Source organism: Centroberyx affinis, unplaced genomic scaffold (genome assembly GCF_046629955.1).
Source record: "Centroberyx affinis isolate AG114_WGS23_722 - 3 ecotype Tasmania unplaced genomic scaffold, CSIRO-AGI_Caff_v1 ptg000577l_1, whole genome shotgun sequence".
Classification (NCBI taxonomy): domain Eukaryota; kingdom Metazoa; phylum Chordata; class Actinopteri; order Beryciformes; family Berycidae; genus Centroberyx; species Centroberyx affinis.
The window spans coordinates 28,824-55,505 of NW_027279217.1; the positions used below are offsets into that span (position 1 = coordinate 28,824).

At 43.3% G+C, this 26,682-nt stretch overlaps 3 protein-coding genes across 5 annotated transcripts in view; 2 read left to right on the forward strand and 1 right to left on the reverse strand.

Moving 5' to 3' along the window:
• The window catches only part of LOC139643198 (ras association domain-containing protein 3-like), a 30,807-nt gene extending 21,182 nt beyond the window's left edge, over positions 1-9,625 (forward strand). For 2 of the 3 annotated variants that reach the window (XM_071518380.1, XM_071518382.1), the window contains exons 3-6: positions 1,857-2,030; positions 2,291-2,378; positions 3,850-3,965; positions 4,325-9,625. In XM_071518380.1, coding sequence (XP_071374481.1) covers positions 1,857-2,030; positions 2,291-2,378; positions 3,850-3,965; positions 4,325-4,474 — 528 coding nt within the window. In that variant the 3' untranslated portion in view covers positions 4,475-9,625. The remainder of the gene's footprint in view (positions 1-1,856; positions 2,031-2,290; positions 2,379-3,849; positions 3,966-4,324) is intronic. The other variant, XM_071518381.1, reaches the window with a different exon arrangement.
• Positions 9,626-10,991: 1,366 nt separating this feature from the next.
• Positions 10,992-25,699, forward strand: LOC139643199 (adipocyte plasma membrane-associated protein). Its single transcript, XM_071518383.1, has 9 exons — positions 10,992-11,016; positions 12,762-12,851; positions 20,338-20,459; positions 21,377-21,478; positions 21,937-22,089; positions 22,189-22,304; positions 23,183-23,343; positions 23,475-23,670; positions 25,490-25,699. Coding segments are annotated over exons 1-9 (1,152 nt in total). The 5' UTR covers positions 10,992-11,014.
• Positions 16,333-19,284, reverse strand: LOC139643197 (uncharacterized). The gene is made up of 2 exons (XM_071518379.1): positions 16,927-19,284; positions 16,333-16,875 (listed from the first exon to the last, which is right to left on the reverse strand). The coding sequence occupies exons 1-2, from the start codon at positions 19,282-19,284 to the stop codon at positions 16,333-16,335; spliced, it is 2,901 nt and encodes a 966-aa protein (XP_071374480.1).
• Positions 25,700-26,682: the final 983 nt, after the last annotated feature.

A 26,682-nucleotide genomic window follows, 5' to 3' on the forward strand; every position in this document is an offset into this window, starting at 1 on the left:
TAAGCGCTCACTGCTGTGGTGTTTCTGCACTGCTCTTCCCAGAGATCACCTGCCAATCAAACAGTGTGTCCGGTGTTTCTTTAGCTGGCGCTCTTTTCTTTGTCTGTTCAGCCATGGTGAACATTAAGCAGGTGGGAACATTAAGTAGGAATGTATGAATGAAAAGTATAAAAATATGAATTACAGCATTGTAAGGGTGTGCAAAAAAAATCTGCAGTAGTTGTTGATATGACAAATTGGTGTGCATTTAAATAAAGTGACAGTGATACTGCCAGCTCTATAGCTAAGGTGTGCTGACGTTTCAACATCTACACTCAGCATTCCTCAGCAGTAACATCAGTGTGATCTGATGTTATTCCCGCTATTGTTCTCCCACCAGAATATTTTGCTTGGCAGCGTGGAAAGGTCTCTGAAGTTGCATTCATGTGACACTATTTCTCCATGGTGAAACAAATACAAATTCTTTTTAGGTGAGGCAGCAATTAAAGAATTTTAGCTCTGTAAGATATCTACCAGTTGAGAAAATATTCTCTTAAAATCAATTGATAGCACAACATTAGAATAACTTTTTCTACTTTTTAAAGGATTGTAGGTAACTAACAGCCTTGGTTGACAAAATGATCATTCCTGCAGGTTAGATGACACTTGTTTCACACTATCATTGCATAAGCAGGTGGTTTTCAGCCCAATTCCAGTGGATTGACAGACTGACCCGCCTTTAAAGAAACCACATGAACAAACCAGGAGGGAAGAACATTTTTAGATCATGACAGCACTCTGACTTAGTCATGGAAAAGTCATGGAATTTTACATCAGGGCCAAGGTGATACTGAATGATGAACTAGCCAATGATTTTTTTTTCTTTAGTTTTTTTTTCAAAATAGATATAAAGCATTTTGGAAAGAAACTATTCAATTACAGATGTAAAACTGAAGCTCTCACTAAAAGCACTCAATTACTTTGAGTTACTCTGTAACTCATGTCAATATGCAGTGTATCTGTGGGTTCTTAAAAAGTCTGGAAAAAGTCTTAAAATAAAAATGAAGGCCTTAAAAAGTATCAAAATGTCAGAAATGGAAAAAAAAACTAAAAGTACAGAAACCTGTCAGACGTGGAATAGCAGAGCTGATAGCATCACTATGCCAAACCTGCAGACATTCAGCTCTGCTTTCCTTTGTTCGCTCTCCTCTCTGTCTTTCTTTCTGTCTTTCTTTGTCTCCTTATCACTTCATCTGTGGCGGCACAAGTCAGTCTTTGTCTCTGTCATTTGGGTTTCTGTGTGTGTGTGTGTGTGTGTGTGTGTGTGTGTGTGTGTGTCAGCTGAATACTTCGTTCCAGCTTGTGATTTCGACTTTTAGTTGCGCTGATCCTGTTTCTCCGCTTTTAACCTTAACACACACACACACACACACACACACACACACACACACACATACATCTCCATATGCCCCGTATGGAGTAATAAGCTTAAGATGCTCTTCCCCAATCTGGAGCCATCTGTCCCGTGAGCCATACTGAGCTTAATGGGTGGACTGAAGCACAGCGATCATGTAGCATGTAGCTCTGGAAACTTGGAGTCCAACTAACAAAAGAAAAACATTGTCCGATTTTAACATGACAGCAGCCTCAGACTAATGTATGCATACCTGAGCTATATTTACCTGTAAATGTATGCAGAACCCCAGAAATGTGCATCAGTGTTTCGCACAGGTTTGCAGTTTATTTCGACCCCCATGACTTGTTTTTTTTTTTTTTCAGTTGTATGTAGACTGTATATCTGATCTATTTTCTCTTTGTTCAGACATTAAAGTCTCTCTCTCTCTCTCTCTCTGTCTCTCTCTCTCTCTCGCCCGCAGAGCCCCAGCGGTGTGTATACCGGCTTCATCAAAGTCCAGCTGGAGCTGAGGAGGCCGGTGACGGTGCGGGCGGGGCGGGGCGGAGTGGGAGGCGCCGCGGGGGAGGAGGCCTTCTATCTGCCCAGAGGAGCCAACAATACCCTCCACATCAGCTCCAATAACACAGTTAGACAGGTGGCTAACACACACGTGCATACACACACACTTGGTTTTTTCAATGAGGGGAAATGAGATATGATTAGTGTTGATTAGGCAGCTTGATGAGGAATAGGAACCTATGACAAATGGGTTAAAATTCGGGGTAAACTGATACATGGGGCTGATATTGGCTTTTTATTAAAAAATCAAATAGTCCAGTCAGTGTCGTCCACCTCTGATATGATGCAGTTTGTTTATTGTGTCTGGACCAAAATATCTTGTTCTTGTGTCTGTAGGTGATCGTCGCCCTGTTGAACAAGTTCACAGTAGCTGACAACCCCGCCAAATATGCCCTGTACAAGCGCTACCGCCGGGAGGAGCAGGGTAAGACACTGACCGTGTGTGTATGTGTGTGTGTGTGTGTGTGTTTGAGCGAGGCAGAGAAAGCGACAGTGCCGGAGACAGGGTTTCATGCCTCTCATGCCAAGCTTGGTATCAGATGCTTTGGAACTGACATGGTCGAGGGTGTGTGTGTGTGTGTGTGTGTGTTGTGTGAGAGAGAGAGAGAAGGGCGTGCCAGTGTGTGTATTTCTGGAGGCCTCACCCCCTTGTTGCTGGTTGCTGAATGCCACAGGGCTCTCCCCACTATCAACGCTTTGCCAGGAATACCCAGGAACGAACACACACACACACACACACACACTGTACGAAAGAACAGCTGTTGCAGGGTCACTGGCTTCTGTGGAAGGGTATCAAACATTATCTCTCTAAAAGTCCATTTAGCATCTACAAGCAAGGAAAGGAGTTTAGGATTTGATTAAGTTACCTTATTCAAGGAAAATACACTAAAAGTGTTGAATTATGTGAAAGTTGACCCAGACACTAGTAGATTGAGTTTATGTGTCTTTTTTTAGACTCTTTATGTCTCGTGTGAAGTGTGGGAAGGGTTTTGCCTCCACATTATATAGAGAGATGCTGGGTTTTTCCCCCTTATTAGCGCATTTGTTTGTGTGTGTGTGTTGCTGCTCTCATATAGGCTTCTGGTGGGTTTGGGGTGGTTTTCCCTCACAGGCGTAAGACTTAGCCTGCTAATAAAAGATAGTGTCTAGACAACTGTCTGAAAACTGAGATGTAGGCTTCCTCAGCTCATACGTAAACAGACGGGTTATAGCTTTTAAACAAGTGACAAAACTCATTAAAAGCCATATGTTATGAAGAGGTGAAGCCATTGATAGTTTGGTTGGATCGTACTGTGAGCGCCATTTTCCTCCTTCACCAGAGCTAGGAAGTGTTGGCTGCAGATGTGTAACAATGCCCGTGAACTTGGGTTTCAGGATGAGACTAAGACTTGGTTTGTTTTAACTGGGCCTTGTTTTAGATTACAGAAGCCCAGCGCAGTGACTTTGGTCTGAATATTTTATTTATCCCACCCTGCTCTCTCTCTGTCTCTCTCTCTCTCTATCCAGGAGTGTTCAGTATGACATTTAAATACTTAATTTGAATTTAACTTTGCTTAATTTTTAAATACTTTAGGTAGTTTAATGTTAGTTCTGCCCAACATCACAGAGCTCTCTCCCTCTCTCTCTTGCCCTTTGTAGTTTACTGTGGTTGTTAATGTACCCCACCCGTCCCTATGCCCTTTCATCCTCTGCCAGGCTAGTTTATATGCATATAACGCACTCACACACACACACACACACACACACACGCAGACATTGTTGCATGTTCACTGTAGGCAGAAATAGACGAGTGTAGAATATGACTGCAGTAACCTCAGTAGTGCATGCATGTTTTGCTTAAGTGTTTTACATATGCAATGACTTAAGTAACCTGTGTGTGTGTGTGTGTCCTGTAGTGTACGTGTGTAAGCTGGCAGAGGGAGAGCAGCCGTTGTTTCTTCGTCTGGTGGCGGGACCCGACGGCGACACACTCAGCTTCGTCCTGAGAGAACAACAGACAGGAGAAGTCATGGTAACACAACCTCTCTTGCTCTCTCTCTCTCTCGCTCTCCTTCTCTCTCTCTCTCTCTCTCTCTCTCTCTCTCTCTCTCTCTCTCTCTCTCTCTCTCTCTCTCTCTCTCTCTCTCTCTCTCTCTCTCTCTCTCTCTCTCTCTCTCTCTCTCTCTCTCTCTGAGATACAAATTGTGAGATTTACAGTTGACTTTTCACTCAACATATAAATTGCTCTTGTTCTCCCCCTGCTTTTCTTCCTCCTTCTCCTCTTCTATCTCCCCATCCTCCTTCTCCCTCGCCTCCTCCTCTTTCCCTCTCATCATCATCATCCTCTTCCTCCTCCTCTAACTCCTTGTCTTCCTCCTCTCCTCTCTCCAGTGGGACGCGTTCTCCATCCCGGAGCTCCGCAACTTCCTGCGGATCCTGGAGAAGGAGGAGCAGGAGCAGATGGAGGCGGTGACTCGCCGCTACGACAGCTACCGCCAAAGACTGCAGGAGGCGCTGAGGGAGGCCAGAGGGCCCTCTTAGAGAACCAGCACCACAACAAAACATGACTACTGCCCCTAGAGGGCCGGAGGGGACGGACAGGAGGAAGAAAGAGGAAACTTCTGTACATTGTGGAGGAGGGAGGGATGTGAAAGCGGAAGGAAGGGATGATCTGACAGAGAGAGGGATGCTATAAACAACTCAGTTCCTGAGAAGAGACGGACGAGTAGAGACTCTGATGGAGTGAATGGATAGACGGACGAACGGACAAAACTGGTCCTCTGTACTTGCAGCAAGCACAGTTGGTGTACTGCACCTTTAATGGGCTCTAGATGGAGGCCAGTGGAGTTTCACTCGGCCCAGATTCAAGACTTTTAAACTGCTGCCTGCTCTGCCCCGTCTGCCTACACATACCAAAGAATTAGTCTGATTATCATTGTGCCATATTCAATTATCCTCTCTCCCACTCTCTTGTCTCTCTCCCTCTCTCTCTCTTTTCTTTCACTCTCTCCCACTGTCTCATAATTTATGCAATCTGATTTCTCTTTTCCTTTTTTCCCCTTTTTATCCTTTAAACTTGTGAAAGACTCAAGGCCATACGTTGAGTTGGACTATTTGACTTTTATTTAATTTGTTTGTTGCTAAGGTCTGTACATATTTTTTGTTAATTTATGTGGGTGAAGCTTTTTTTTATTGTTTTATTTTTTCTTTTCAAAAGGTCTTATTTTACTTTATTCTGCAGAGGCGTAGCAGCAATCTGAAACCAATGGAAACAAGTTGTTGACACAGAAACATACAGAATAATCTGTACAGGTCGACCAACTTCTACTAGAGGTAAATACACAGGCAACATGAGCATGACACACCCATCCATCTTCACCTTTTTCAGCCTGGGACCACAGACAGGCCCACATGCCATAGTTTAAGAAACCAAGACTGTATATACCCGACAGGAATACCTGGCAAATCACACAGAATAACCTGGATGTGATAATCTGGTTTGTCTTGGCGTAGCCTGAAATTTTAGAAGATTTTGCTGAATTAACAAAGGAACAAAGCTGAACCATATTTTGGACAGAGGTATAGAATGAATAGAAAAGAGCCAAGAGCTTGGAAGGTGAATCATAGATCTAATGTGACTGAAAATGACCAGAAACAAACTATTTTAAGGGTACTGACACAGAAAGAGGATAGGTTTCTATAGAAAGACTAAATGAGTGGTATGTTAAGTGAAAGGTTATGAGAAGTGGAAGTAGTTTTGGTTTGGATGCAGTCTGTAAAAAGCCTTGATCATTTGTTATGGTGGGGGAAGAAGAGAGTGAGGATGATGACAGAGGGGATGTAAAGCCTTGTTTTCACTATCTGAGTTTGATCAAGCATAAGCTGAACAGACTGGCATTGGTGTGGATAGAGATGACCCCTGACCTTTGACCTCTAGACTTGCCCACTGTGGGTAGAGGAGGAGGGGTTTGTACTGTGGGAATAGACTGGTTTCTGGAAGTTGACTAACCGGCATAGAGGAAGTAGAAGAACCCTAGAAGGAAGGAAGGAAGGAACAAAACAGAAGAATAGTTTTGTTTCAGAAACGCTGTTTAGGAAGAGATTGTGTGATGGTTTATGGCCAGAGAAGCAATCCATCAAAACAAAAGCAGTGTGACTATTGCCTTGGGGACAATCAGGGGGACTTTACTTCACTTCAAAGCTAAATGTCTAGTGGAGTTGAAGCTGAAGTCAGTGTGATTAACAGCCCCTGCACTTTCTGCACTAATTAAATCTGCAATGTTTCCACTCCGTGGCTGTGGTGTTACTAAGAGAGATGGAGGTCTGTAAGTGCTGATAGCAGCAACACAGAGGAGGGCAAAATGGCCGTATTGTGCTGTCCTCCCCTACGTCTGTCCGCAGCCTTTCATTTCAGACGGCCGTGTTTTGCCCTTATCTCAACAGCCCGGCTAAACCTGCAGCCTCGACCTCCTCGTCAACCCTGGTTTCTCCTTTTGAAACCAGAGCCAGGTGGACGACATGGAAAAATGTCACACAGGGAAACTAGTGAAGACAGAGAAAGTACGTAGGAAGGATGGCAGGACCCAAAAATGCTGAACAAACGTTGCTCGGCTGCCTGTTTGTGTACAGTTTGGTTGTGCTCATTAACGGCTCCATGTAAAGTAATACAGGCCTTTTGATAGCATTGCCAGTATAGGAAATAGCTGCCTTAATATCTATATACAATGTCTTCTGTGGCGTATATAATTCAGGATATGGCTTAGAGACCAAAGAGGCATGTTTTCAGTGTTGTGTTAGACAAACCTTTGTCTCTGTTGCCTCTGTTAGTGTTGGTGTCTTCATCTGTGCTACTGTGTTGTGAGTGATGATAGATACTTGAGGAAACAACACACACACAAGTAAAAAGAAATCCTGAATGACAATCAGTTGGACAAACAAAACCGCTAAGCAAAGAGTTATAGTTTCTCACAACTGTTCAGAGTTTCATTTATCAAGAAATGCAAAGCTGTTGGGTGTAAAATGGCTCATTGTTTTAACTGCAAGTACTGTATGATGTTCAGCTGACGGTGCTGCAGTGTGTTTCTGTAGAAGATGTTGTGTAACACCGCCATCTAGTGGACAAATACTGCAACTACGCTCTCATTTCCCTGTGTCAAACATCTATTGGTGACATTTATGTTATAGATTTATTTTACTTTTTTTTTTGTTATACTGTATAACCAAAGATATTTTTAAAAAATGTGCAGATTTTTAGGTGTTGCCTGGAGCAAAAATATTAGAGGCCTCATCCCATTGGAGGGACAAATATATAGTTTAGAGTTTTATTTAAAGGGGTTGTCAACCCAAATATAATTTACTCTCAAACACTGGGTAACATAATTTAAAAGTATATGGAAGTCTGCGTGGAAACAGTTTTTTAGAATCTTAAAGCCATTAAGTTGTTGGTGTATCTGCTGAACAACTTTTGCTGTTAAAGCGTGTCGTAGTGTTAGGCTCTACTACTCATCACACACACACACACACACACACGCCAGGGCTTTGCACCAGACCAATCGTATCAACTAGAGTATCTTTTGGGCACTTTACCTTGTAATTCAGGGAAGACGGGTTTTGATTTTTTGGACTTTTTCTTTTTCTCTGTCTCTCCTGTTTTTATCAGATGCCTACAGTGTGTCTCCAACCACCGCTCTCACAATCTGTACGTTTTCTCAAATCGTAACACACTATGACGTGATCTTATGTTTGAACATTTTACTCTCTCGTTAAGCTCGTAATTTTATGTTTTTAACAAATGGAAATACGGTGTGACAGGATTTTATTTTGTTTTTCTTCTCCAGCTCATCTTTTGTGTCTTGACGAGCTTCCATACGATTTGTTCAAAGTTAGCTGTAGACTGTGAAATGTTTGGTTGATTCTCAACTCTCGCATGTGTTCTGGTTTGTCTGTTTCTATACATACATGCTTACTGTACACACTACTGGATGACTCAGCATAAAGCATGCATTATAATATATACACTAGTAATCCTGCCTGGGTCAAATGGAGTTTGCAAATAGTTTGTTGTTGCCTAGTTACCAGATGGGTGGAGGAAAATACTATGAATACTAGTATACTAATACTAGTTAACTTTAGTCCACCTTGCTGTGATTGACAGCTTACCTGACTTGGTAAACCCCACCCACATGGTATTCAGAGGAGGTTAAAACAAATGCCAACAATTATTTTGCAGATCCCAATCGCACTCAGGCCTGCTAGTTATGCAAATTATGGGCTTGTTGATGTATTTAGCCATTATGAAAAAAACTATTGGGCCAGTAGTGTTTGTCATGTATGAGAAGTTGATTTACAGTATCTGGTTTGTATTCAGATCGTTTTGTAAGAGTGTTCAACCATAACTAGAGTCATGGAGCGCACAAAGGTCTGGCTGACCTGTAGGATGTTGAGTTAGGCTTCTTTTATGCTCCATTTAGTTTTAACTGAGCGATTTGATTGGCTTGATATTATGGAGTGTATTACCCCAGGTGCCTCACCACTAAAGGTGTTAATTGAAGGTATTTGATGAGATGAAACTTTAACAAACCAATTTCCCTATAAGGATCATTAAAGTTTCATCTTATCCTAAACACAATAAGTCTAAATTCAGTATTGAAGCATTATTTGGCATGAAAGGATGGCTAGAATGAAACTGGAGACAATAAATGTTGTGGGTGTAAAAATCACCTTTCACAATAGTTGTCAAAAGCCATACTAGCTCAACACCTTCTCAATATCAGCTTAGATCTATAATCAATATGAGACTCCTTTACTGTTGCTGGTCTTGAGACGAGGCAGCCTAAGCTTTGTGTGATCTATGTCTCGAGTTTGAATGACCAGATTTGTTAAATGCCAAAGATGTCTGTAGCTCTTCTGCCTTTGTTTTTTGTTTTTTTTTGTTTATGCTGTAGTGCTGTACGCAGGGTCTGGAGAATAGATGCCCTGTGCATCATCATCATCATCATCATCTAGTTTATTTCACATGATGGGTTTCTCCGAAAGCATCTGAGCGCAAAGACAAAATCCGCTCCTTTGTTTTACACTTGAAAAAAGAGGATTTTAGTGGTATGATGTTTTTCGGGAGAACTTCCCAGCTGTGCTTCAGCCGTGGGTTTCACTCTCCGGCCAAGCTGCAAAGTCCAAAATCACCATCAAGTTTAGAAATCAGTGATTTAACAAAGAAAAATCACTGCTATGGTCAATTCACCACTGATCAGGGGGGTAAAGTGTGCGAGATTGTGTGTGTGTGTGTGTGTGTGTGCAGGTGTGTATGTAGGAGTGTGGAGGTGTGTTTGCAGGTGTGTGTGCAGGTGTGTATGTAGGAGTGTGCAGGTGTGTGGAGACTATTTCCAGTGTAGTACTGGAGTACAAAGAGTAAACGTTGTGCTGGATGTTTCTTTGCAGCTTGGCCGGACACAGCAGTGCCTTTCTGGATTCGTTAGCGGCAGAATGAGCGAGCTGCAGACAGCAAAAACCCTGCAGGAGAGATGAGATGGTTTCATGTTGCTTTTCGTTCCATTTCTATCTACAGTATAGGCTAATAATAACTTGATGCAGGTTTATTTTTGTAGGTAACTTTTCCTTTCTTTTTGAATCGTTACCAAATGTGGCCTTTCTTCAGACAAGGCCGGCCGCATCTATTAAAGTTGAAATTAAAACAAAAAAGGTCGGTGTGTTGGAGTGATTTCATCACATGCAGGTTTCATCTCTGTTTCTCCACACAGCTCTCTTCCACCTGCTTTAATTTAAATGCCCTTCCACTTTTTCATACTTTCAAGAGACCAGATGGGTTAGTATGTAGATTGCTGTGAAACATTAAAATAGTTTTAACTACAGTTTCCATACCAATGAAGCTTTATAACTGAAATAAGGGATCCAGAGGCCTTGCCAGACTTATAAACTTGTTGACCTTAAGGAAATACTCAGCCTGTTTCCAAATGTTACCAAGCACAACTGAATTGGCATTATGCAACACAGATCTGATGCAGCTTGATGATGGTTGCCTCACATCCTTTGTGCCTTCTGATAGCTGGAAAGAAGCAATAAATCCTACAAATGGCGGAAATTTACAGAAAACACTAAAACTGCAGCATGCATGCAAGAAAGGCTTTTCAGAATGATTTTACTTTAACAATGGTCTGTATTTCTAACCATTTTATCATTTTAACTACACTCCATGCATTTTCCCTTTTTAATCTTTTATTCCTTATTTATTGTTCACATTGTTATTTATTGCAGTTATCTTGTTTAATAATCTTGTTATACTGCTACTCTACCATTGGTAGTGATTTGAAGTGGTTTTTAATAAGTGCAGTAGCTCCTCCTCCTGTCCTCTGGTTGACCCCTGCTTAAAGAACCTCAGCAATGAGATCACAGCCAAGAAGTGGGAACTCCCTCCCCACTTCTCTCTCTCTCTGTCTCTCTCTCTCTCTCTCCCACACACACACACAAACTCACTCAAAGCTGCGTCAAGGTGCCGGAGTTACCCAACAAGATACAGGAAGATTGGTGACACTGCCTTCAAAATAAAAGTGCAGAATTTTTTCACCATATGGTAAGCATTCATGGCATTTCGCTGGAGGGTTATTCTGACCGACTTAACACCAGGATCTAGGGCTCCCATTCTATATCCTTGAGGCAATATTGTGCCAATGAAATGAGTTCAAAAATACTTTTACAAGATAGTATGCTTGCTTCCAAGTTTGTATGGGTGTTGTGAGTACGTTTTTCTTTGTGTATGTGTGTCAGCCCTGTATAAGACATCCAAAAAATCTGAAGTCACAGGGAAACCACCAAATAAATGACTGTTACAGCTGCTTGTCAGAAGTGGGTGAAATCTTGTTGCGTAAAATATGTCACAGCAAATGTAAAGAGGGGTGTGCAGCTATTTGCTACATACGGGTTTTATTTTGAAAGGTATGACTGGAATTGCGATTTCTTATTCTGGCTGGCTTGACATTGGTCTCAAGCTCTCATGCTCTCTCTCTCTCACACACACACACTTATGTAGCGCTGCCATTGGGACTCAAGACTCAACAAGACTCAACAATGTAAGTTTGACAGTTTTGTCAATTCATGCACTCAAAACAGTAGATTGTACGGGATTGCGATTTATTTATTTATTTTACAACTAATACATGCAGCAGAAGGTACTTCATTGTATGGAGAAAACGTAACACCAAAGTCAGTTAAACAATCTGGCAGTTTAATGTCGCCCTGATTATCGGCAAACGAACACACGTCGTAAACCTGGACTCAAGACCTTTTACGTATCGTTTAGAGTCAGTCTTCAATCGGCATACCTTCAGTACATCTAGCATATGATATGTTCATAAAATCTCGACTTTAACAACTGTTTCGCCTGTTACTCCCACAATTTTCTTCCACCAAGACACGTCGCGGTGGGCGGTAGCAAGCAGCGTGAACCAATATTAAAGTTGACATTTTACCAAAATAAAGCGCTGCTTGGTGGACCATTTATATGCCGAATCTACCAGAAGACCCAAATGATTTCAAAAATGTCTTAAGTCGTGTTCTACGAGTTGTGTAGCTTTGCCGATAAGCAATAAAGCATTTAATTTCTACATTTTAGAATGGACGTTGGTGTGATTTTCTCTATCCAACAACAAAGGAACGCATCAGGGCCATGTCGCAGTTGAAATGCTTATGACTTAATGAGAGATGGATGATGCTTCTATTAATTGTGCATGGTCACTGTTTTACACGGTGATCTGTCTGTATAGTGGGCTTCGTCAGCCTGGCATGACAGTACATAGGCTGTTTTATTCAGTAGCAGCCAGTAGTTCAGAGCCTCTGGGTCAGAGTCTCTGGATAACTGATTTTTTTTTTGGAGGAAGCCTTCTTCCTATGGAGTTGAGACAAAAAATCCCTTTCATAGATCCTCTCCCCCCTCAGTCTGCACTGAGATGACAAAATTCACTGAAGGGTTGAACTAGGCATGTATACAGTTCTAGCCATTGTAGAAGTTCCCCATTCAGCCTATTGTGGGTTCAGTGTCTTGCTCAAGGGCAAGTCAGCTAGTTGTTTCGGGATGGGAGATTGTTTCCCATGGACGCCAGCCTCTCTGTCCTCCAGGCTGCTGCAGCTTCTTCCTATGAAGAAATAAACAGCGTCCCTAGAAATCCCTTTACTGGATGCACAAACATGGCAGCAGCAATGCAGCCTGCATACAATAAAGGCCCTTTTAGTCTTGCTTTTACTTGTATTTTGATTTTGTTACACATAGTCTCATAATGTAACTGTGTATAACATGCACAGTTGGACACATTGACACATGGAAGCTGCCCGGTACAACCAAGACAGAGTGTTACTTATGGATCCTATGTGACACAACACTGCACAACAACTTACACATGCCAAAGTTCACTGTGTTTGACACAACATGGATGACTTATTAACCCGAGGCAGTGGGCTGCAAATATGACACATTGACTGATCAATACATTGAGAAAATATCAATATCACAACACTGACTACTGCAATTTCCAAACAGTGAGGGAAAGACAGTAAATCCAGATGCTGTGTGCTCTTCTTCTCTTCTTTAAATATACTGTTTGTCTATATTGTCCAGCCATACAAATGTCACAACTCGATCAGTGTAGTCGAATGACCCCCAAAATGCCTAAATCACTCAGTAAAGGTAATAGAGAGGATTGGCACTAGGGCAAAACTAATGCTGGAGTCACACCTTGTGCATGTGTTTTTACATTAGTGTGTGTTTGATGATAAGTGTGTGTAATTTCCAGTGTTGTGTATTGTTTCTGCCGTCTGTCAGGTGGGGAAAGAAAGCGTTATCAGTGGCTCTGCTCGCTGTGGCTGTTGGAGTCTACCTACTGCCTTCTCCCATAGACCCCAAGCCACATATGTAAGTACACACACACACACACACACACACACACACGGCAAAACACCACCATCCTTTTTATTGTTAGATATGATATGCTTAGAATTCCATGACTATCTGTATTGTAAGTAGAGAGATAACAGTGAAACTATGATCAAAACAGTCATTCTTCTACATTCTCTAATTGTGTTAACTTCTTGTAAATTAAATAATGAATAGTTAAATATTCATCAATTTGCTGGGGACCCCCTGGAACCCCCTCAAGGAGCCCTGGTGGTCCCTGGACCCCACATTGAGAACCACTGGGCTGCATAATGCTAATAAGGCATATTAAAACATAAGGCATTTGAAAACAAACTTAGCCTCCATCCTTTCTTGTGACATAATGAATATTTGCTGTATTTCTACAGTAGCCTCACTCCAAAAATTAGTCGGCTAATTAAAATAGCTTGACTGAGGAAAATAATGTGTTTGTTGTCCAGGCCTTTGTGCTGCTGTGTGGGATTTAACACGGGTGAGCTTTTATTTTTGTGAGCCAAAGACTAAGAACCACTGATGTATAGACAAAAACAATACATAACAAAATGTTACAAAATAATCACCACACTAAGTGTTGCATATGAATTGAAAGCACCCTTAAAGGCATTAGGCAGTGGGAATTTGAGGAGAGTCACAAAATCATTCAAGTTTCCTAATCCTAATCTCCTATTCTGATCTAATCTGATTGAAAGTAGTGTGGCATGTTGAAATCCTCCGATTTTTTTGTCTCTGCTTCAGCAGACACCACCAATTATTTCCTTAAATTTACTTGGGAAGGCAGTTAGTTTTACAATTACAATTACAATTTCACATTTGGCAGACGCTTTTATCCAAAGCGATTTACACATGAGATTTTCATACAACACAAGCAAGGTTCTAGTTAGGAGAGAACAACGAGAGTAAGTGCTATAAAGCTAAATTCTGGTCCAACAGGACATAGGTGCTACGAGGCAGTGCTATGAGGCAGTGCATAGAGTGCATAGAGGCAAAAAAAAAATATATATATATATATTTATTTTTTTTTGTTTGGTTACACGGGCCATTAGGTGAGAAGGTTTTAGGTTTTAGAATTTAGAAGGCAGGCAGGTGCTGAGTTCGAGCTGGTCCTTCAGGTGGAGATTACCAGTAGAGGCAACTGTATGTACCAGCTGTGCCAGCCGACTCACTTCTGTAACTTATTTATAATTATTTTTCAGGTGAGTCAGGTGTCACCGAGCACTTAAATGCGTCCACTGTAATGTGTGTGAGCTAGCGGGGCTATTGTTTCTGTTCTTGGTTGTCCGTTGTGTATTTTTTGGGGTAATCTACTTTTAATAACTAAGTTAACGTTAGTTCGCTACCGCGAACGAATACTATAACGGTCATATTAACCATTTTACGATATTTGCAGTTACATGTTAGGTTGTGTTAACTCATATACATGTGTTCTTTGTTTGGGAGTGTGTATGTTATGTTGTCAGATGCTTTTACCTTGAAGGGGAGCTGGAATGTGGGTGTGTTTTGACTTGCCATGGCTAACGGTAACAGCAGCTGTGGTAGTAGCGTTCACAGTCGCCATGGCAACGGCGCACCAAAGCAGATGCCAGTTGTAAATATAGGTTAATCAGTTTTATGAATTAAAGTGCAGAAATACATGACTTATTATTTGTAGAAAGGTTAGTACATTACAGAATGACAATTTTTGAATACTTTATGCTTGGAATAGATAAATTAGTGTGATTAAGAACTATTATATGAATCTAACGTAGCTTAATTATAATTTTCTATTGATGTTGATTATTTTGCATTATGAATCCCAGTGTTTTGTACATAATTGATTAATCAGTTGGCGATTACCAGTAGAGGCAACTGTATGTACCAGCCGTGCCAGCCGACTCACTTTTGTATTTATAATTATTTTTCAGAATAAACATCTTCTTTTAAAATATGCCACTGAATCCAGTCCACGATTCATGAGTGCAACAGTAGCAATACCATAATGGAAAAATACTCCAGTAAAAGTTCTGCATTCAAAAATTTAAGTAAAAGTATAAAAGTATTAGCAGTAAAATGTACTGAAGTATCAAAAGTAAAAGTAGTCATTCTTAAGAACGCTCCCTTTCAGAGTGTTAAATTATTGCTGCATTAACCTGTAAGAAGTATTGAAGTAGTAATGTTGTAGGTCTAACAGCTCCATATACTGATGGGAAATTTAAACTCTAACAATGCAACATATTTTGAGCTTATTGTATGTTTTGCATGTAAAACCTTATTCTGCAGATTAAGTAGTAACTACAGCTGTCAGATAAATATAGTGGAGAAAGTACAATATTTCCCTCTGAAATGTCTCTGTCTGATAATTTATGATAGGCTATTCAACCTTTGCCCTCAGTGAATTTTCCATTTCATTTTTTCGTAATGAAATCAGACGGCTGATAGTTGAACGTGTATTTCAAGTTCAGCCTTTGTAGTCTATTTTTCTTTTGGATTTGAATAATGATGAATGGACTGAACTGATAAAAAAAAAGCCTTTGTATGACAAAGAACTTCCTGAATACAGTAGCAGGAGAACAGCCAATCACAGAAGAGACAGTGGCTCTGTCCTGGAACTGGTGGAACGAAAAGTTGGTGAATTGCGGAAGAAAAGTTGCATTGCTTTGGCTGCTGTCAGAGGGGAAGAAAAAACTTGGAATGAATGCTAATGCAAATTAAGATGACATTTCTATAAGGCAAGGGTATTCATCATCATCAACATCATCATCATCACCTTCTTCTTCTTGTTCTTCTTAATGATTACAACGGGCCATTTAATAATACATGATCATTCTGGGATCGCAGGAATATTTTGTAATATTTATTGTGGTTCTGACCCTTAACCTCAATATTTAGTTGCTTATAATGTTGGCAATTTAAGAATTTAAGTTTCCTCCATGTTTTTTCTCATTATTTTCTATTGGTTGTGATTAAAGGCTGTGTCAGAGTCACATTTTCGAACTTCACCCCCCTACTGTAAAGTTAATATACCCATCTATATCAAACTTCAGCAATATATATTAAGACTTATTTTAGAGCTGTGTTATATGACTAATTATTTTGGACTAAAATGTCAACTGGAATGTTAAAATTCCAAGGTCACAATGTGACTCCAGGATGAGATAAATGTAGACTAACATGGAAGCTCCACTTCCATTTCTGAGTTTGATCATTTAGGATAGAGAGAAGAGATGGCTCTGTTTTTAACAGCATTTAAATAGCAAAACCACACAAACAAACAACGAAAGTCTAGTTACACGCACACTATTGACTATAGTGGAATTTACAAATCTCTACAGAAATAAAACCATACAGGCAGCACATTTTTTTTGATATCGTTATTGATATCGTTTATTGAATGCAAAGGGTTTGTAAGGGGGCGGGGGGGGCGGGGGGGGGGGGATTTGGAAATGGAGGGGGGTTGGGTGTGTGAGCACAGGTGTTAATTTGCTCACATTGAAGAATTGGAGGATTTGTTAGAGCCTGAGTTGAGAGTTGACTCCATCTTGTCCTCCTTGTTTTTCTTCTTTTTCTCCTTACGCTTTGGAGTAAGGGCATCAACGATTCTACGCAGGAAGCTCCGCTTCTTTTTCTTCTTCTTCTCCAGAAGTTCATTGAGGTCCCTCTCCAGAACAGCGAGCTTATCCGCCATGAAGGCTTTTCTCTCTGCCCACTCTCGCTCTTTCTCCTCCAGGGCCTGCTTGTTGTCAATTTTGGCCTTGAGGAGACCGGCCCTCTCCTCCTGCTGCTGGAGGAGGCAGCTCTCTAGCTTCTGCTCAGTGTGCTTCAGAGAAGCCGTGCAGGTGGTTTCAGCCTGGGCCTGTTCCTGAGCTAGTTCCTGGACCTGGGCCTGGGCCTGGGCCTTTTCCTGGCCCTTTTCCTGGGCCTGGACCTGCTGAGCCTGTTCATGGGCCTCGACTTGGGCCTTTTCCTGGACCTGGGCCTGTTCCTGGGCCTCGACTTGGGCCTGTTCCTCGGCCTTTTCCTGGGCCTGGAGCTGTTCCTGGGCCTTGACTTGGGCCTGTTCCTCGGCCTTTTCCTGGGCCTGGAGCTGTTCCTGGGCCTCGACTTGGTCCTGTTCCTGGACCTTGACTTGGGCCTTTTCCTGGACCTGGGCCTTGACTTGGGCCTGTTCCTGGGCCTTGACTTGGGCCTTTTCCTGGGCCTGGACCTCAGCCTTTTCCTGGGCCTGGAGCTGTTCCTGGGCCTCGACTTGGGCCTGTTCCTGGGCCTCGACTTGGGCCTTTTCCTGGGCCTGGACCTCAACTTGGGCCTTTCCCTGGGCCTTTTCCTTGGCCTTTTCCTGGGCCTCGACTTGGGCCTTTTCCTCGGCCTGTTCCTGGGCCTTGACTTGGGCCTGTTCCGGGGCCTCGACTTGGGCCTCGACTTGGGCCTCGATGTGGGCCTCCTCAGCCTTTTCCTGGGCCTGAGCCTGTACTTGGACCTCTTCTTGGGCTTTTCCCTGGGCCTTTTCCTGGGCCTGTTCCTGGGCCTTTTCCTGGACTTGGGCCTCAACTTGAGCCTTTTCCTGGGCATGGGCCTGGACCTGGGCCTCTGCCTTTTCCTGGGCCTGAGCCTGTACTTGGACCTCTTCTTGGGCCTTTTCCTGGGCCTGTTCCTGGGCCTTTTCCTGGGCCTGTTCCTCGACTTGGGCCTCGACTTGGGCCTCGACTTGAGCCTTTTCCTGGGCATGGACCTGGGCCTGGACCTGGACCTCTGCCTTTTCCTGGGCCTGAGCCTGTACTTGGGCCTCTTCTTGGGCTTTTCCCTGGGCCTTTTCCTGGGCCTCTTCCTGGGCCTTTTCCTGGGCCTGAGCCTGTACTTGGACCTCTTCTTGGGCTTTTCCCTGGGCCTTTTCCTGGGCCTGTTCCTGGGCCTTTTCCTGGACCTGGGCCTCGACTTGGGCCTCGACTTGGGCCTCGACTTGAGCCTTTTCCTGGGCATGGACCTGGGCCTGGACCTGGACCTCTGCCTTTTCCTGGGCCTGAGCCTGTACTTGGGCCTCTTCTTGGGCTTTTCCCTGGGCCTTTTCCTGGGCCTCTTCCTGGGCCTTTTCCTGGGCCTGAGCCTGTACTTGGACCTCTTCTTGGGCTTTTCCCTGGGCCTTTTCCTGGGCCTGTTCCTGGGCCTTTTCCTGGACCTGGGCCTCGACTTGAGCCTTTTCTTGGGCATGGACCTGGGCCTGGACCTGGACCTCTGCCTTTTCTTTGTCCTTTTCCTGGGCCTGAGCCTGTACTTGGACCTCTTCTTGGGCTTTTCCCTGGGCCTCTTCCTGGGCCTCTTCCTGGGCCTTTTCCTGGGCCTGAGCCTGTACTTGGACCTCTTCTTGGGCTTTTCCCTGGGCCTTTTCCTGGGCCTGTTCCTGGGCCTTTTCCTGGACCTGGGCCTCGACTTGGGCCTCGACTTGAGCCTTTTCTTGAGCCTTGTCCTGGGCACAGACCTGGACCTCTGCCTTTTCCTTGGCCTTTTCCTGGGCCTGAGCCTGTACTTGGACCTCTTCTTGGGCTTTTCCCTGGGCCTTTTCCTGGGCCTGAGCCTGTACGTGGACCTCTTCCTGGGCTTTTCCCTGGGCCTGTTGCTGGGCCTGTTCCTGGGGCTTCTCCTGGGCCTGTTTTTGGGCCTTTTCCTGGGCCTGAGCCTGTACTTGGACCTCTTCCTGGGCTTTTCCCTGGGCTTGTTGATGGGCCTGTTTCTGGGGCTTCTCCTGGGCCTGTTTTTGCGCCTTTTCCTGGGCCTGAGCCTGTTCGGCCAGGCCGAGGAACAGGAACTGGAGCTGGGGCTGGGCAGAAGAGTGCAGGTCCAGAATCTCCTTGAGATGTTCATCTGCCTCCCTCATAGTCTGGTATTCCTCCCTGGTCCATTTCCTCTGGGTCTGTTGCTGCTTCTCAGCAGAAGAGTCTAGACCCAGAGCCAGCTTGAAATATTCTTCTGCCTCTATCATCATCAGATGCTCTTTGCTGCTCCATTTCCTCTGGACCTGTTCCTCGACCTGGACCTGTTCGGCCAGGCCCAGGAACATGAACTGGACCTGGGTGTGGTCAGAAGAGTCAAGGTCCAGAATCTTCCTGACATATTCATCTGCCTCCCTCATCATCTTATAGTCCTGCCTGCTCAATTTCGTCTGGGTCTGGGTCTGTTCCTCATTCTGGACAGAAGAGTCCAGGCCAAGAACCAGCTTCAACTGATTTTCTGCCTCTATCAGCAGAAGATGTTCCTCACTGCTGGAGAGTGGGTCCAGGAGCCCAGTCTTCCTCTCTACAGGGAATTCCAGGTAAGTCTGCCGCACAGTAATGTGGGCAGGGCTTACCTGGGCATCCTCCGGCTCTGTGTTGTGCTGGATCTCCATGTATTTCTTTCTCTTGTCTCTCTTTCTCTCTCTTTTTGTCTTGTGTGTCGCCTCCATCGCGCCAAAAAGTGAAATGTCTCTGTGCTGTGTGCATTTGGAATTATAACACCACACTGCATTCGCTGTCCTCATTGTGACACCACAATGTATGAAGTTAGTGGGATTCCAAGCTCCCCTTGACTGACAGGACTGTCAAAGATTCTGTGTGTTTTTATTTGATTTTTTATGCATCTAGCTTCAGTTAAGTGAATACAAGTGTATTTTCTGGGTTTAATTACAAGTGTAATGTGATTTAAGATCATTCCGGTTAGTGAGTGTTTGGAAAGAGTATTTTGGTTCTTATGTCACTATATGTCATCTAACTAATGTCATCTACACATATATAAACATCTGGCAAATTTCAACATATTTTCAAACATTTCTCTAAATATATTCTGAAATATGCAGTATGTGAAATGTATTTTTTGCAGCCTGGGATAGCTCTGATGTCACTGAACTGCATCTGATCCCAGTAAGCATGAGCAAACCTGAGAACTGCATCTTGACTTGATTTCTTATCGGTACTGATTTGACAGTATGAAACATTTATTATTCTCAGGCAGGCTGCAGGCAAAACTGGCTGGAAACGAATCACTTAAATTCCAAACTTTCCATGTAACCTGAGAATTCATAAATTGTTTCTATTAACTGTGCAAAGGACTAACAAGTGCTAAGATGAGCATCCATAACACTTGAATCATCTGCCTTTATTTAAGCATCTACATAGCAACAAACGTCAGGGACATATAGGCTACATCAGTGATTCTCAACATTTTTCATATCAAGGACCCCAAATTTAGTACATTAGTGCCACAGACCCCCATTTCATTGAAGATTTTTTCTCTCGGACCCAAATTGTGTTAACTTCTTGTAAATGAAATAATGGTGAAGTTTAACAATTCATCAATTTGGGTGGGGACCCCCTAGAGCCCCCTCATGGACCCCTGGTGGTCCCCGGACCCCACGTCTGTCTACTTTACCAGAAAATCAAAGTTAGTGGTTAAATAGTGAATTTTGGAAAGCAGCTGGTTTGTCTCCCTGCTGATGGTTTTTGCCCGGATCTCCCTCCAGACTGAAGGGGCCCCCTCCGGCCCTCGAGGGCCCACTGGCCGTCAACACCCGACTGCAGAGGGGCCGCAGGCTCTTCACTGGGAAACTACATGGACCAGAATCCTTCACTGCCGATCGGGAGGGTAAGCGTGCTGGATTATGTGTGTGTGTGTGTGGCTGTCTGGGTTACATTAGTGTTCTTGCTTGTCTTGTCAGGAGCTTCTAGTGTTTGACCATTGACCCTCACTAGACGACCCACTTAGCCCCCTTATCTAGTCAGACCCTTGAGGTATTTTGTCCCCTCTTGCCCTCCGTACGTCTAAGGTGACATGACGTGTTGAATTGATCCGCTCGGATAACTATTTGACTTTGTAACCTGCTTTTTCTAAAAATATAATAATATTTTTTTGTGCATAGTACTGGTTTCACTGGAGAGTTGTAGTGTCCCATGAAGGTCTAAATGCTGTTTCAGAGGCTTTTATTGGCACAGAATATTGGCTATCGGCAGCTTCAATTGAAAAGATCATATTGGTCAAACCTATATAAATGAAGCATCGCGTTAGTTCAGGCAGGGCACGGACGTCACGCGTTGCTAGTCATCTACCAGCTGATCACCACACACACCAATCATACTCCATTCTCATAACAAGGCGGTCTATTTAAATGGCCTCCTCCTACACTGATTCCTGCTTCACAACTGCTGCACACTCTGCTGCTTGGTAAAGCTTTACCTCCACCTCCCCAGCCTCCACCTGTTATAGTCTATGCAATCGAGCCACGGTGGCTCTTAAATGTCAACACTACTGAGTATTGCTGCTCTGGCTCTGCTCTGTCCACTCCCATGGGGGGATTTGCATGGCGCCCCTGCTATACCTTCAGCATGCTTGCCGGGTAAGCAGGGAGCTGCTCGAGCAGGGCCATATCCGCCAAATATAACTGTATTACCATTAGTTGCAATTAATGGTTTCATCCGTGACTAAAGTGTTCCTGACTGAAGTTGTATTGGCGCCCTGTGTATGCTAATGTGACTCTATATCTAACTAGTGTGTGTGTCTGTCAGGTAATGTGTACACAGGAACAGTGGATGGGAAGCTGTGGAGAATCGGACCTGATGACAGCCTCACCCTCCTCACCCACATGGGACAGGATTTACCAGAGTGTGGTAATGTGGCTTTTCACCTTTATTTACTATTAACTTTATTAACTGTATGAGCAAGACACTGAACTACATCTGTCAGTGATACAAGAAGAAACAAATGGTGATTGAAGCACTCTGAATTTCTAAAAACACACCATGGTTTGTGTTGATTTCATGTCTAACTTCCAGTGTAATAATCAGATGATGTAGAACACATGGATGAAGAATCACACTGTTCAAATTTTAACAGTTTACATTCCTAATTTTTAAAATATTTTCTTAATAGATTAATCCTTACAGTATGACTACTTTGTCTTTATATTCTCCTCTGTTAGAGAGAGAAAGCCTTCTCAGATCTGGTGTGGCATGTCATGAACAATGATGCAAAAGTCAGGAAGGGCATGTCAGATATCATGCTAACCTTGTGTGTGTGTGTGTGTGTGTGTGTGTGTGTGTGTGTGTGTGTGTGTGTGTGTGTCCAGGCAGCAGTACAGACTATGAGCCAGTGTGTGGTCGTCCTCATGGTGTGCGTCTGGACAGTAAGGGTCAGCTGATAGTTGCTGACTCCTACCTCGGACTGCACAGCGTCAACCCCAAAACCGGACACAAGACTCTGCTACTGGCTAATTCACAAGGTACAGTGTGTGTGTGTGTGTGTTGGCATGTGTGCTAAATAGTGCATTTTCTATTCTCCTGTGACTTCTCGCTTTCCTTCCCTCCTCTTCGGTCCTCAGGTGCCGATGGCGTCCCCTTTGCGTTCCTCAACGGCCTGGAGATTTCCTCTCAGACGGGGATCGTCTATTTCACCGACTCTTCCAGCCGCTGGGGACGCAGACACGTTAAGCTGGAGGTGAGGCGGATGAGAGGAGGAGGAGGAGGGAGGGAGAGGTGGAGAAAGAGAGATCTATTCTCATATAGGAGACACTCCCATAGACGACCAGGAGGAGGCTGATGCATACAGGGCCCATTGAGGTTTCTCCAGAGTTGCTTAGTAACCGCAGGCCTCCAAAAAAAACACTTGAGGACACTCAGCAGTGTTTGTTCACCAGTCTGTCCGGCCTCTTTGCCAAGAGAGCAAACCCCACTAGTCCATTCAGTCCAGCAAACTGCTGCGAGTCCTGGGAAGAGAGGAAAGAAAGAAACGTTCAGTCATTTTAGAAAACCTCAACTGAGCTGCAGTCGACCTTCAGTCTCACATTGTTCTCCGTTCTTTTCATTTTCTAAGGGCTGCTACACACAGATTTGTATAATAATTAGGTTTAATTAGGTAAAATCTAGTCAAAAAACACAAAGCCAATGCTCCTGTCTAGTACCTGCTTGACCTCTAAGTGAACCTCCACCTCTGAGTTTGGATTAAAACCTTCAGAAAACAACATATAAACATGTTTTTTGTGTTGTGACCAACTGTCATAATTGCAAATGTTTAGTCGACCCAAAAGAAAAAGAGCGGAAGAACATGATATAATAAACACAACGTGCAAAACATATAGGGGATTGAATACTTTATGGGACAGCTGTAGAAATAATGATAATGGAAATTAAATTGAATGTAATTTTCTGATGTCTATATTGTAAGAAAAGGTTATATATGCTTCTAATGGGTTTGTAACCTGCTTGTAATTCATCCCAGTGCTCTTCAGATAAAGTGCTACCAATTACACCGCTAAACTAAACTAATCAAATCTATTCTAAATGAAACGAAACTTAACTTAACTTGTGGTGTTTCAGGTGATAGAGCTGAACAGCCTGGGTCGTCTTCTGTCCTATGATCCAGAGTCGGGACAGGTGCGCGTCCTGCTGGACTCCCTCTACATGCCCAATGGCATCGTCCTGTCCCCCGACGAACACTTCCTGCTGCTGGCAGAGACCAGCATCGGACGCATCCTGAGGTACACACACACACACACACACACACACACACACACACAGCAGAATAGATAATAATTTACCAGTAAAACAGCAGTGACCCAGAGGAAAAACTGGCCTTAACTTACAAGCATTCCACTCGGTCTACTGTCAGATACTGGCTCCAGGGTCCCAAGGCTGGCACCAGGGAGGTCGTCATGGACAACATGGTCGGTTACCCCGACAACATCCGCCTCAGCGACCACGGGACCTTCCTGGTCGGCATAACGACGCCCCGCTTTCGGAAGCTCCTGCCTCCCTTCCTGGATCTGATCGCCCCGTACCCAGCTGCCAAACGCTTCATAGCCAAGGTCAGTCTTCATAGTCATCAGCAGGATTAGACTGATATATCAGGCCGATATTGGTCTTCTATTAAAATCAGATCTGGTCCAGTTTGTGTTATCCACCTCTGATTTGATGGATATGATGCAGTTTGTTTGATTACATATTTATTGTAGAATTGATCAGTTAGGAGTAGGGTGTTAGGGCTGCACAATTAATTTGTAAATCAGAACCACAGCTGGAGTAAGACAGTAAGAGTGAAGACAAACCTTTGTAGCTGCTGCTACTTTGACTGAAAAAAGTGAAAAAGTGAAAATATATGTTAAGGTACAAAAGTGCAATAAAATAAATCATCATGATTAATAATCCTGATCACTCAATGATCTGATCACCTGATCATCAATTGTGCAGCTCTAGTATGTATGAATATGTTAATATTAGTAGTAGCAGTATTAATATCCTGTGTTTCAATGGAGAGTTTTAGTGTCCCATGATGGTCTAAATGCTGTTTCAGAGGCTTTTCCACCCTGGTGATAATAATAAAATTCTGAGGTAACCACTGTATAGTTTTATAATTTTTTGGACTTTTTTGCATGAAAATGATCAAATTTAGAGATATTGAATAGCATTTGACACAAGCAACATTTTAAGGTGATGCAGAGGGACAGCTCTGTAAATACTTACAACCAGACATATTTTCCCATGATGCATTTGTTCCTTGTTACCCACTGTATTATCTACAGTGATTTTGCCCCCTGTACCGACCCTCATCCCAGCTCCAGGCAACACTTCAGTCCAACTCTCCTAGTCTGGATCAACACCTCAAGGTGGCTGGCTGACTGTGACCAATTATATCCCCCATCCCAAATCCCTCCAGCCTCGCTGTGTGTGTGTGTGTGTGTGTGTGTGTGTGTGTGTGTGTGTGTGATCAGTGAGGAGTAACAGGCTTTGTTCCAGGCCTGCACTGAGACTAGATAGTGTGAAATCTGATAGGACAGGGGCAATACCCATTAGTAACACACACTCTGTCGGTCTTTCTCTCTCTCTCTCTCTCGAATGGTTAGTCACATCTATCTCTCTTTCACACAAATACACACACACACACTCTCATCCACCTGCACTGGGAGCAGTGGTGTGTGTCGGGTTGTTTGGAGTAACAGGACTGAACTCCCAGTTAACCGTGGGAATACTCAGATGAGTTCAACTGATGAAAAGCAAAGACAGCTGAAAGACTTCATCTTTCATCTTCATCTTCAAGTGCTTAAGGGCACTTTAACCGTTGCTGGGATCAAATGTGACACCTTCAGGTACAAGATGGTCTCTCTAACCAGTAAACTACACTCTAATCTAATTTTATCTAATCTAATCTCATTATTCATTCATTTTTGTTAATTCACTAGTTGAGGCCTCTGAGCTGGTACAGGCTGCTGTTACCACCAGTAATATGTCCAAGCTATTATGATATACTGTATATTAAAGCAGTGTTGTAGTGGGAGATACACATAGTGATATAACATTAACTGTAGTAAAAGTAGAAATGCCCTGATGGAAGTGTCCATCCATCAGAAAAATTGGACCTAAACATTAAGGTATTTGATATTGAACGTACTTCAAAAATGCATTATTCTTATAAACTGTTTTTATTTTTCATAAACTGAACGGATAACTGCAGGTATAGTGATGTAAAATGTCTGCTTTTAAATAGAAGTTTGAAGTGTCCTAAAATGGAATCGCTCAATTAGAAGAAAGACAAGCCTCTGAAACAGCATTCAGACCATCATGGGACACTAAAACTCTCCACTGACACTTGTGTAGAATGTGACTAAAAATGCATTTGTGTTCCTATAGGTGATTCCCCTGAGCTGGTACAACTTGCTGCTGCCGCGCCACGCTCTGGTTCTGGAGCTGGGACCGGACGGCGAGGTTCTGGGAACGCTGCACGATCCGGATGGCCGCCTGACCTGGGCCGTCAGCGACGTCTTCCAGCACCGAGGCAGAACCTACCTGGGCAGCACCGACCTGCCCTTCCTGCCCGTCCTGGAAGAATGGAACAGCTGATGGAGGGGTGGGGGAAGGTGTTTCGATATTTGACATTTTTAGGACCGACGTTCCCATCCGGAGCGACTCGTGGATTTTGCGTGGATCAAACCTGTGGCATTTTGGATGCTGGACTGATGGACTACTACTGACTTAACTATGATCAATATATTTTAGGACAGTTCTGTTTCCTATGGGTGACAAACAACAAACAGAGATGACTTTCATCCGTCCAAAAGTTATGAAATATGACAGAATAAACTGTCTCTTAAAATGTTATGGAAGGAAATTGAATAGCCATTAGAGCAGTTAAAGGTGCATCAAGTAATCCATGAATTTTACTGACCTCTGCTGGTGATCAGTAGGAATTACAACAACATTGATAGAACTGATCTCCTACACAAGTCTCCATAGCAGAGATCCAACAGAAACGTCCAGTGAAGAGGTCAGTTTTTGCCATTTTTTAAAAAGTGTCTGTGGCTTGCAAGCTAATTATGGGATGGATGCCTGTAAACAAGCAGCAGAGAAAACACCGGCTGAATCCTCCAACGCTCCGTCCCGGATGACTGGAATAACACTGGAATGTAAGAGAGAGAGACATTTAATGATGTTGAGTGGTGATTTTTTTTTACTTTTCCCCTGTTCATCTACTTGGTTGGTTGGCTTTCAGACCAATCTATTTTAAACCATTTAATTTACCATGTTTGTAGGCTACTAACATGCTAGTCCAGTGTTTTACCTTTGTGTTGCAGGGATGGGAAGATGTTAGAGTTGTAAAATCTTTTTAGTCAGCTTTAGAAAATTGGAAGTGAATTTTGTACTGTCTAAAAACTTTGGGGATGTAACCTGTTCACATGATTTTAGAAAGTTTTTTTTTTATTTTTATGTCATTTATATTTCATTCTGAGTCACTACTGAGTAAAACATGTCAAGGATAAAGACTCTTAGCAAACATGATTGTAGCGGCTAAGCTTAAACTTAAACTGAGGGGCTGCATAGACGGG

Coding starts and splice junctions, on each gene's coding strand:
- LOC139643197 (XM_071518379.1), bottom strand. CDS start 19,284: ATGGAGGCGACACACAAGACAAAAAGAGAGAGAAAGAGAGACAAGAGA. Junction 16,876..16,926: donor AGGCCCAGGAACAGCTCCAG/GCCCAGGAAAAG, acceptor CAGGAACAGCTC/CAGGCCCAGGAAAAGGCCGA.
- LOC139643199 (XM_071518383.1), top strand. Junction 23,344..23,474: donor AGCATCGGACGCATCCTGAG/GTACACACACAC, acceptor GTCTACTGTCAG/ATACTGGCTCCAGGGTCCCA. Junction 23,671..25,489: donor CCAAACGCTTCATAGCCAAG/GTCAGTCTTCAT, acceptor GTGTTCCTATAG/GTGATTCCCCTGAGCTGGTA.